Below are 12,126 nucleotides of genomic sequence, written 5' to 3'. Positions count from 1 at the left end.
ATAAGATTATATCTAATTTTTCTAATTTAAGGCAGCAATAGTATTAATTTAAATATAAGATAAAACAAATTTCCACAACGAAGTTTAGATTCCCAGAATGAAGCTCTTTCTTATCTGTATTCAGGTCCATCTATGCTGTGTTTGGAGCTGAAATAAATCTGAAAGGAATCCCTGTGTATAGATTTATTCTTCCATCCTTTGCTTTTGCATCTCCATTTCAAAATCCAGACAACCACTGTTTCTGCACAGAAAAAATCATCTCAAAAAATTGTACCTTATATGGTGTGCTAGACATTGGCAAATGCAAAGAAGGTGAGTACAAGTTCTCAGTGTCACAATCCATGGCATAATTTGCATTATCCTTTAAAATGTAAACTTCACCCAGGATTCCACCAGAAATATAAAGTGAGAAAGCAATAAGGGCAGAAAGTAAGAGTGATGGTAGGATATTTTTGTTTTGATGTTTGTCTTGCTTCAGGGTCTCAGTTATTTTCGTGTTCCAAAAGTTAGTTTTTATTAGGTATAATCATGCTTATCGATACTTCCCGTGCTACTTGGAAAATGTCTCTTTAGGTCTTTTGCTCATTTTTAAATGGTTTATTTATGTTTTTTGAGTTGCGTGAATTCTTGTATATTTTGGATGTTAATCACTTATGGGATACGTGTTTTGGAAGTATTTTCTCCTACCTGTTTCATTTCTGACCATTTCTTTTGCTGTGCAGAATGGCTGTGCTCCTTTTAGATGTAGGGTAAAATGAAAATAGTTTGCAGAATACTTTGAGCATCCCAACTTGTCCATCTGACATTTTTCTTATTCTAATCTAGAATCTGTAAATAAAATAAGTATATTTTAGGATGTCTCTGAAACAAAAATTGATTCAAACATGGCATCTGGAGTCTATCTTATTTTGCTTACCTTCTTCATGTTAGAGTGGGTGAGAATAAAGAAAGAAAAGCCTCTTTAAATAAATTCTCAGTCCAAAGACATTTTACAGCCTGAAACATGAGGGTATATGGTTGTAACTTTGTGTTCAGTAGCTAAGCTTTACATATTGAAAACACCTAAGGTGAAAATAAACACCTTAAGGGATGAACAACAGACATTAACTAAATAGTCAGTAGGATGATGTAGAAGTTTACATTTTATTTTTGTTCAAAAGTGATCAGATACTATAATTTTCCCTCACTCTCATCCCCTGATTAGATTTCAAAGCCAAATTTGCATTTCTTTTTTTAAATTATAAAGCTTTGTTTTCAAGGAAATCTTTCCTAGGTGGTATATGAAATGAGGAAAATGATTTATCCCAACTGTCTCTTAAAACTTGCTTTCAGGAAAACCTGTGTACATTTCACTTCCTCATTTTCTACATGGAAGTCCTGAACTTGCAGAACCTATTGAAAGCTTAAGTCCAAATGAAGAAGAACACAGCACGTACTTAGATGTTGAACCTGTAAGCAAATACTTTATTGATCGGATTTATTTTATAAAAATGAAGAAAAAATTAAATTATCTCTTTTCTATCAGTCACATTTAGTCACATTTATTGTACTCCATTCTTAATAAATTACTTATTTTTACTTCAAGGAAAATTACAGTGATTTCTTCCTGTTGTTGCTTATGAAATGTCAAGATAATTTTAGTTTTTCAGTAAAGGTCAGGAATAATGAAAATCATTCTATTTGGATTAAAATGATTTTATATGTTACTCTTTCAAATGTACTTTATTCTTAACTACAAATATTGCTTATATGAAGGGACCCTGTAGATCATGAGGGATTAAAAATTTTTTATGGGTATACATGCACTTGAGGCAAGATCAAATATATTTCTTACTGTCAAGAAAAATCTATTAAGTCCCTATAGTTTAATAGTTTCAATTTTTCATTTATATTAATATTCCCCTTCTCAACAGCTAAATGAAATGTCAGGACTTTAGTAGTCATATTTTAGTTTAAATGATGACAGAAGTAACATTAAAATTATACTGATGATACATGGATTCTGACTGAGTATGTATTTAAATTCCAGGATATATTTTGTCAAATGAGTTTTAGATTTCACTACTGTTGATGTCATTACTAATTCCCAAAAAGCAATTCAAGTAAACATCACAAATCTAACTAAACCTTGACATTAGGTTGGGCAAGGATATATCTGTATACACATATGCATATACTCATAGTAATATTCAATATGTCTGATTAAGTCCAATTAATAAATAACAAATTTCACAGGTTCAAGTAGTACACTTTCACCTTAGGCTCTACATAACAAAAATAAGGTCTGGATATTATAAAAGAATGTTTTTAAAATAAGTTGGTAATTAGTTTGTTCTCTTTTTAGATAACTGGATTTACTTTACGGTTTGCAAAACGGCTGCAGGTCAACATGCTGGTCAAGCCAGCAAAAAAAATTGAGTGAGTTTCTTAAACAAGTTTTATTTCGATTTTTCAAATTTTCTTGTAAGATGCGGATATATCTATCAAAGGAGATGGAAATAAAATTTCAACTTCTGTTTGGCTTAATGTCATTAAATAATTATCAAATGCTTATAACTGTCATTTGTAATTTAGAATTACATCTAATGTGTAGTGAAATGGTACTTACCCATATTTTGGAATGAGTATTTCTGGTATTTCTCTCTTTGCTAACTGTCCAAATATTTTTATGACAATAGTTTCAGCATTCATATTTTAGTTTCCTGGGTAGAATTTATTTAAAGGAAAAATACATACTTAGAAAAAGTCACTCTAATTAAAAAACCTGTATTAGCTGGCTTTCCTATGGTTCAGTGCTTAAGAGTCCACCTTGCACTGCAAGGGACACTGGTTTGATACCTGATACGGGAAGATCCCACAGGCCTCTGGGAAACTAACCCCGTGCGCCACAACAACTGAGCCTGTGCTCTGGAGCTGTTGAGTCGTAACTACTGAGCCCATATGCAGCAGCTACTGAAGCCTGCGCTCCTGGAGCCTATGCTCCACAACAAGAGAAACCACTCCAATGAGAAGCCCGTGCACAGCAACTACAGAGTAGCCCCTGCTGGCCGCAGCTAGAAAAGGCCCACGTATGGCAACGAAGACCCAGTGCAGCCAAAAATAAATAAATATTTTTAAAAATCTGTATTAAAAAGATGTGTATGTAGGAAAGATGTCTGAGAAACAGCAATATTAAAATTTAAATGCTTCATTACAGGGGAAACAAAGCACGTAACTTAACCAGGTTGTAAAAGCAACTAATTTCTGAACATTTATTTTCACTAGTAATTACTAATATCTGTCATATGTGTATAGCATATTAGTATATATTTTCATACTTATTTTCAATGTTTATTACAGAGCATTAAAGAATCTGAAGCACAACTATATTGTCCCTATTCTTTGGCTTAATGAGGTTAGTATTTTTATCTATTAGTCACTAAAAACAGTAAGCTTAATATACAGAAAAAGTTTTTGATGTTTGAAAATTAAATACACACACACACACACAGTATTTGAACTTGTTTTTCCATTGTATCTATGGGTGAGTTTATATATTATTAATTATATAATTAATTATTTTTTAAAACAAGTCATACAGAAGTATCAGGATTATGTTAGACTTAAGTCTAACTTTTATGAAAATAAAAATACTTCATAATACATTTATTAGATAATTTTTCTTGTCATAGTACATGTGTTAGGAAAGAGTCATGAAAATATTAAACTCCAAATAACTCAATATGAGCCTTGTAGTGCTAATAAAACCACCCAAGCTTATAATGGGCAAATTAAGAGTAGATGTAGGCTGTCTATCTAGTGCCTGACAAGATATTTTAAATATAAATCATGGAACCGATAAACCACAGAATTAGGAAATGCATTGCATAAGCCTTTAGAGGATAGAAACAGTTGAGCTTTGCCATTTCCTTCTGTCACTAAGAAGCAACCTCTGGGAAACTGGAGAATATTTCAGTAAGACTGCTATACCGATCAATGAAATCAGTATATTCAATAACACTAGATAACATGTTTAAAGGAAGGAATATTCTCTCTCTCTCTCTCTCTAAATATTCTACCTGGGCATTTACTGTGTTCTTTGACATACAAAGAGAATTCCAACAGGCTTGTCTTGCAGATAAAGATGACTGACATTTGTGTGCTGTTTCGATAAAAGTGATACACATAAGTGGAGAGTTTTGAGTATTCTGCTCTCAAACCTACTCAAATAACACCATTTATTAACTTGATTACAGACTGGTACCATTGGTGATGAGAAGGCGGAAATGTTCAGAAATCAAGTGACTGGGAAAATAAACCTCCTGGGCCTGGTAGAAATCGTCTTGCTCAGTGTTGGTGTGGTGATGTTTATTGCTTTCATGATTTCATATTGTGCATGCAGATCAAAGAGAGTAAATTAAGTAAGTATATAACAGAAACCATATATTACTTCAGTAACATTAAATATTACTTGTTTTCATTTTATCAAAACAGTTATAAACTAGGCTGCAAATATTAATGAACATGTCTAGTCAACTATCATTTTTAATATATTCTTGAAACTTTGAGACACTTAATGCAAGTTAAAATGAAGACTGAATGAGTACTTAGGCTTATCAATATTAAACAGATCACTATATTTCATCTTTATTTTGGGAGGAAATGGGCTAAACTGTGAAGGTGTTACCTTTGAAAAGTTAGAATGCTGCACCAAAGCTATACATGTACTCAATTTTTATTTCTTAATTATTTCTAGATAGTTATTTTAAAAATCACAAATAATTTAATATATCTGACTAGGAAACGTTATGTGAAACTGAAAATGGCAGCTATTTGGGAAGACTGAAATTTATAAGGGAAAAGAAAATAAAAAGTAAAATTAGATAAGCTATAAAATAATGAGAATTAAAGAGTCACTAAATGGTAGAGATAAAAATCAGATAAAAATATGCTATTTTTAAATGCAAATAGCATATTAATATAAAAACAGAGCTGCTGCATATAGACATGCTGTCCAAAATCATGACATGCACCCTAGATGTTCCATGTGGAAGCCCTGATGAATGATTATAATTCAGGAACTAGAATTAAATGAGTACAAGAAAATAGAATAAAGTTGAACTCACTAAAACCAAATAATTAGAGTTTAAAGGAAAAATCAGATAAATATGGATGGATGAGTTTTAGCAAAACTAAAGAGGGAGTTCAGGCCTCTGTATTTTAAATATTAGTACCCGTGTCCCGTTGTACACAGAGGAGTGTATACCAGACCCTATTTTCTCTAAATGGAAGCCTTTCTTTAATAATCATACATGGCATTGGTATGGCCTGAGGGGAGTGGATTCTCTACTAACCCATAGGTTCTATCCACCGTTCCTTCCCTGGGATATCAAAGAAAAAAAATGAAGCGAAGTGAAAGTCACTTAGTAGTATCCTACTGCTTTCCACCTCATGAACTATAGCTCGCCAGGCTTCTGTGTCTATGGAATTCTCCAGGCCAGAATTCTGGAATGAGTTGCCATTCCCTTCTCCAAAGGACCTTCCTGACCCAGGGATTGAACCCGGGTCTCCTGCATTGCAGGCAGATTCTTTACCATCTAAGCCACCAGGGAAGCGCAGAAGAAGAACAAGAAAATATATATATATATATAATCTAAATTAAAGCAAGGACTGATGCCGAAGCTCCAGTACTTTGGCCACCTGATGTGAAGAGCCGACTCACTGGAAAAGACTGAGGGAATGAAGAAAAGAGGGTGACAGAGGATGAGACAGCTAGATGGCATCACTGATTCAATGGACATGAGTTTGAGCAAACTCAGGGAGATAGTGAAGCACAGGGTAGCCTGGCATGCTCCAGTTCATGGGGTTGCAAAGAGTTGGACATAATTTATCAAGTGAACAACAACAGCAGCAAATTGCTCTGAAGAAAACCAATCACAATTTTAAAACAAGTCTTCTCATTCCACTTTCAGATTGCTGACAGTAAGCTGCCCTGTATAGAAATTCTGGAGCTGCCACTGACAATTATTGACCTTCATGTGCTCAAATCATGCCATTTTACATGAATTTCACAGCTAATCCCTAATAAAAATTTATGATTTTCCAGTAGCCATGGATCTATCAGCATCCCTTCTGTTTTTGGGAGACATTACAGAAAAGTACATTTTAACAGTATAAAACTATTTTCAAAGTGTGAATCAGTTAAATTGAAGATTTAAAAACAAACTGGCCTTTTTGGACCAATTTTTTTGTGTGTGTTCGTGAGACTGAAAGCTCAGACTGAGGAAGGCAACTCGATCTTTTGTTCTGATGCTTTCTGCCTATATATATTTCCTTAAGAGGAGACTGAACAATTCTGCCTATGGTCTATTTGGACAGGATGTATTCAAAATGCTAATACATTCATGTTATAATAAAGGAAATATGGCATCACCTTTAAAACCTGTCATCAATCCAGTAACAAGTTATGTTTAAACACAGTAATTCATATGACCATTTATATAATAGACCAAAATACCATCTATTGAAAGCCAAGTTAAAACAAAACTTGTTCTAGTGGGAAGATAAGCTTTTCAAAATGAACTATAGTAGTTGTAAATTTTTTGGTATTATTCTCTATTGAAATTACATAACCTATTTCATCAGTGCTTAATGAGCCCTGAATGTCCAACATCTTGGGTCTCTATGTAGCTTGGGCTTCCCTGGTAGCTCAGCAGGTAAAGCATCCACCTGCAATGCAGGAGACCCTGGTTTGATTCCTGGGTCGGGAAGATCGCCTGGAGGAGGACATGGCAATCCACTTCAGTATTATTGCCTGGAGAATCCCCATGGATAGAGGAGCCTGGAGGGCTAGAGTCTATGTGGTCACAATGAGTTGGACACAACTGAGCGATTCAGCAGAGCTATGCAGCTGAAAGTAAAAGACTGAAAACTTTCCAGAGTGTCTTTATCAACAAATATATTGGTTTGGCTTAAACTTCTGACTGTTACAAGGAAAGTAACTGCTCTTTATACAACAGTATGTCTTTTTTTCTTTACAAATAGAGAAGAAAAATTTTCTAGGTTGATTACTTGATTTACTAGATTTAGAAGAATCACAGATATAGATTTCCTTAAACAGGCCTCATGTTGAATATTGTAATTAATTATGCCTTTGGGAATATTTATAAGCAACTGAAAAATAAGGAGACGCTGTGCAGAGGGAATAAAGTAAAGATGGGAGAGTGAAGGTGTGGATTTATTCAATGGATCACGAAGAGAATAAGCCAATAGTCTTTTCAAAAGAAGCAGTACATACACCACTAAACAGAGGATGGTCTGAAGGGACAGCAAGGAGTGGAAATGCTCACGCAGAGCAGATTTAATGAGTGACCCTCCTCATCTGACTGCGTGCAGCTCTTGAGAGCTGGGAAGGAGTCTTCCATGAACCCTGGAATGGGAAAATAACTGCCTTATCCGTGAAGCACATCAGAGAAATTTTCTCTACAGCTGGATAAATTGGGCTGATTTCTAGAAAATACAACATCTTTAATATATAGAATTTGAGTCTTAACTATTTTCCCATGAATTTCTGATATGTACCTTATCTTTCTTCTTTCCAGGGAGTAAAAGAGTCTCTACATTTATGAACCAGCTATGTCAGGACCTTTCTTAATATCACCTTACAAAAGTCAAGATTTTCATGCTTTATTTTTGCAAAACACACCTTATCTTACAGTTCAAGAACTGGTGACACTCCCTCCCACCTGCCCCCATAAGTAGCAGCACATTTCAAAAGGATTATTAAGACATCATTAAATTCCACACTTCGAACGAAAAACCAGCACTTTTAAAAATTCAACATGTTCACAATGGAATGGACTTCAGTTTCTACAGATGTGGCTTGAGCGTGATCCACTTATTTTTACTTGGTACTGATTCACTGATTTATTCCCAATGCTAAATTCAGCAGAGAGATGGTCATTCTACACAAATCCTGGACCCTGAACACTAGCCTTCCTCATCAAAAGGAAAACATCACTACCCTCATCAGTGTCCCTGCAAAACACAGACCCAGTACTGTCAGTACATTGCCTCTGAAGAGCAAATATTTTGAAAGATATTTGAAAATGTAAACTAAATGACTAGCCTATGAACCATTTATTATACATTTCTCAAGTTTTTTTTTCCTCTACGGAATCCTTTGTACAGCATCAGCAAGGCATTATAACCATGGTATTTATAACAATATATGCTTATATTTTTGTCAATGGTTATGCATTTGGACATGTTTGAGAACTTTGCTATCTTCCATGTTCTACAGCTCTTCTGGAAATCTGAGCAAATTTTCATCTTTCTACTCAGTTGCATACAACTTACACTTGGCACCTTCAGAATGCTGTGCTAGTACTAAGAGATGTAAATGATAATACAGAAATTATGTGGAAGATTACTAGCTGTAGAATGTGTATTCATAGTCATTTGTTGTAAAATTTCTTGCTTTCATTGTCACCTCAGAAAGACTGGTTTTGAACATTAAAAGATGTTCCTTAAAATCTTGTACTTTGTCTAGTTCCTGTTGGGTCACAAAATATTTACTCTAGTTTTCTAATTGTTCTATCTGAATTTTTGTTTCTGTATGAATCTAATATTTCCTTTTGAAATATTATTTCTAAATTCAATCTTTACAACTTTTTCCTTAACTAATTTTTGAGCCAGTTGGGGGATAAGGAAATAAAAAGATAGTTGGTCATGCTTTAAAGGTGCAGAACTTAAATTCTAGATTATGAAAGACCTTTCCTTTTTACCAGAAGATGTATTGCTAGGTAGTCCTGCTTTCTTAAGCAGAAGTTCACTTACGGCAGAGACCACGAGTCCTCCTAAAAAGGCTCCCCACAGAAGGGGACGATGGACCACATTCTGCCTTGTGTTTTATAGGATAAATTATTGGTAACTGCTTTGTTTAGATACTAAAATCAAGAATAATCTTGTCATGTCAGTTGCCAGGGTAAATAAATACCCAAAACTGCAAACCGAGATAACACCAGTTTGGAAGGATCTTTGGAAAAAATCTTGAAAATATTCAAAACATACTGATGTAATATCCTTTCATTTCCTGGGAATAGAAAAAGTATCCTCCTAAAATATGGGGATGTGTTACAGAAATTAAAATGAACAAAGTGTAGTTCAGGCTTCAGGAGCAGGAGAGCAGGTTTCTGACCTGCCTGGACACTGCCTGAATTCTGTGCCTACCTGTGAGCCCCACCAGTCAGACAGTATTTTATATGGGAAAGAGAGTAGATCTTGGAATCTACTAAACCCCTGAAGGGCTTACGAGCCCCCAAGGGGTTCTAAGAAATGTTGATGAGTCATGAGGTGAAACAAACAGCACTGTAAAAGTTAAAAACCAAAACTGCAATTTTGCTATCAGTTTGCATGTGGCTGGCCTGGGATTATAAATGGGAGATCCCAAAACTTCAATCTGAAGTCTCACCCATGGGGTGGATGTACTTCCCAGGACCCTTTCCCTGTTGGGGCTCCAGATTAAGGAGGGACTTCTCAGTGCTGCTCAAGTCTGGATATAGATAGGCCCAATCTGGTGATGTATAAGCTGTGACTTCTTCATCGCTTATATTTCTTTTTTTAAAATGACTGTATATTGAAATTAACTCAAAAAAATTGAAATTGTTTATTTGTGAGTAAGGCGTGGTTTCTTTTGTTAACGAATTCATCAAACCTAAAGGAAAGTAAAACTTTTGGCAAAACAACATGTGAGATCCTAGCCATCTGTCTTCATATACTGAGTCTACTTTCACTACATTAGGATACCTGTGGACATGTTGATTTAGGAAGAATACAAAGGATACTTCTTTAAGTCTTAAACTAAATAGGGTTGAATGATGTAAAGCAGAAATAGTTCAGAAGAATTGAATAAAAAATTACATACCCACCTAAGGGTAGATAGAACTGTATAAACAATCAATGACACAGATTTTAAATCTTCATATTTAAAAATATGAAATTTTTAAAAATTAAAAAAAATAAGAAATGCACCTCATATTATTTGTGTGCTAAGTCGCTTCAGTCATTTCTGACTCTGCAACCCTATGGACTGTAGCTCGCCAGGCTCCTCTGTCCATGGGATTCTCCAGGCAAGAATACTTGCAGTGGGTTGCCATGCCCTTCTCCAGAGGGTCTTCCTGACCCAGGGATGGAACTTGCCCCTCTTATGTCTTCTGCATTGGTAGGCGGGGAGAAAGGTTCTGACTTATGAGCTCATAGTACTCACTATATTCTAATTTTTATCATTAATTACCATATTTTCTTTAAATTCTTTAAATATACAAAAGGAAAAACAATCCATACATAAAGACAAATGAAATACATTAAAAATACCTAGTAGAAAGTATAATACCCTGTTTTAAAAGCAGGAGACAGTTATTTTTATATGACAATGAGTTTGGATGTGTGTGTGTGTGTGCTTCCACATGCGTGTGCTGAGGCGGGAGTTCGGCATTTTGGGGAGTATGCTTCATGTTGACTTAATTGCCCCAGAGCAAGTATAATTGTACACATGGATGGATTAGTCTGCTTTTTTTCATTGAAAAATTGCCCCATATTTTAAAGAGGCACATTTTTATTCAACATTGTTAAATCACCCCAAAAACCCAGGTGTTTAAAACTTAAAGTTTGAAAATCTGTATCATCTGCAAAGGGGTTAACATAAACTGGAGAATCTGTGGCATCCTAAAGTGGGTTGAGGCTTACTGTTGCTGACGAGCACATGAAGAAAAGAAAATGTGTAGATCTTTCAGTACTCAGAAAAAGAGGTTAAAGGGGGTGTCATCTTAGGGGAAACATAGCTGTATGTTAGATTTTTACATGTTTGATAAGCTGTTGATCTTATTAACCCATTATCAATGTCTGGTCTGAATTACAGAGGATCTTTCTAGCTGGAGTTTGCTGCAGGTGTGTTCTGTCAGTTCAGTGTTCTGGTTGAAGTTCAATGTATTAGAGACACTGTGGCTGCTTTCTCTCTATCTGCCTCTTCATGGTCACCTACAACTATAAATAACCACTCCACTTAATTAATCACTGTTCATTATGATTTTCTGCATATACTAACAGAATTGCCTATATTTGTTTTTCTGAGTTATTTACAGCTAGTTGAGTTGATGAATTAAAGATGAATTAGTGCCAAATACTGGCATCAAAAAAATACAGGCATACTCTGCTTTTTCCTTTCTTGGCTCAAAGGTAGCTGCATTATTAAATATTTGTGAAAATAAAAACTTCCTTTAGTAGAAAAATGATTTGCTTTTCATTTATTTAGTTTTGAATGTGTATGATTTGAATGATATTTGATATTACTACTATAACTATATATTAGCTATTGTTGACCCTATCTAACATTTTTACATATTAACTCCTATTCTCTTTTCCCAACTGTTCTCAGATGCTAGTAAGCTTCTATGCACATATTTCTGAAATGCTCCAGTCTATACACTCATGAAGGAACTAGCGCTTCATGAGTGACATAGCTAAGGACAAACGGTTTAAACTCTTGTTTACTTCATTGTGTGAAATCTGAGTCAGGTGCCTCAGCATCACCTGTGAACTTCTTAAAAATGCAGAATCTCAGGTTCTATCCTAGACCTACTGAATCAGAATCTGTAGTTTGGTAGGATACCAAAGTGTTTTCTAGTCACGAGGAAGTAAACATGCCCACATTAAATCACAGTGAAATTAGACTACCTGTGTAACAGTTTTATTTGTCTTGTTCTTGGTATTAGGTAGATTTATTACAGAATGACTTAAAAGGGTAAAGCTATAAAAGCATACTGCTATGAGAGGAAAGTTCATCGTGCTTGACAATTTGCTACTATAAATATTTCACTTAGCAGAAGGAAATGACAACCCACTCCAGTATTCTTGCCTAGAAAATCCTGTGGACAGAGAAGCCTGGTGGGCTGCTGTCTGTAGCGTCACACAGAGTTGGACACGACTAAAGCAACTTAGTATGCATGCATGCATTGGAGAAGGACATGGCAACCCACTCCAGTATTCTTGCCTGGAGAATCCCAGGGATGGAGAAGCCTGCTGGGCTGCCATCTATGGGTTCACACAGAGTCAGACTTGACTGAAGCAACTTAGAAGCGGCAGCAGCAC

The 12,126-nt window shown here is 35.1% G+C and overlaps 1 protein-coding gene across 28 annotated transcripts in view; it reads left to right on the top strand.

Annotated features, from left to right (window-relative positions):
* The window catches only part of LOC133245987 (platelet glycoprotein 4), a 92,903-nt gene extending 84,385 nt beyond the window's left edge, over nt 1-8,518 (top strand). For 19 of the 28 annotated variants that reach the window (XM_061413813.1, XM_061413802.1, XM_061413804.1 and 16 more), the window contains 6 exons: nt 125-312; nt 1,333-1,451; nt 2,345-2,418; nt 3,340-3,394; nt 4,236-4,400; nt 7,581-8,518. In XM_061413813.1, coding sequence (XP_061269797.1) covers nt 125-312; nt 1,333-1,451; nt 2,345-2,418; nt 3,340-3,394; nt 4,236-4,400 — 601 coding nt within the window. In that variant the 3' untranslated portion in view covers nt 7,581-8,518. Of the gene's footprint in view, nt 1-124; nt 313-1,332; nt 1,452-2,344; nt 2,423-3,339; nt 3,395-4,235; nt 4,401-5,951 lie in introns of those variants that run through there. The other 9 variants (XM_061413829.1, XM_061413814.1, XM_061413818.1 and 6 more) reach the window with 2 other exon arrangements.
* The last annotated feature ends 3,608 nt before the right edge of the window (nt 8,519-12,126 follow it).

This window comes from Bos javanicus, chromosome 4 (genome assembly GCF_032452875.1).
Source record: "Bos javanicus breed banteng chromosome 4, ARS-OSU_banteng_1.0, whole genome shotgun sequence".
NCBI lineage: Eukaryota > Metazoa > Chordata > Mammalia > Artiodactyla > Bovidae > Bos > Bos javanicus.
This window is presented reverse-complemented; position numbering and strand designations above follow the sequence as displayed.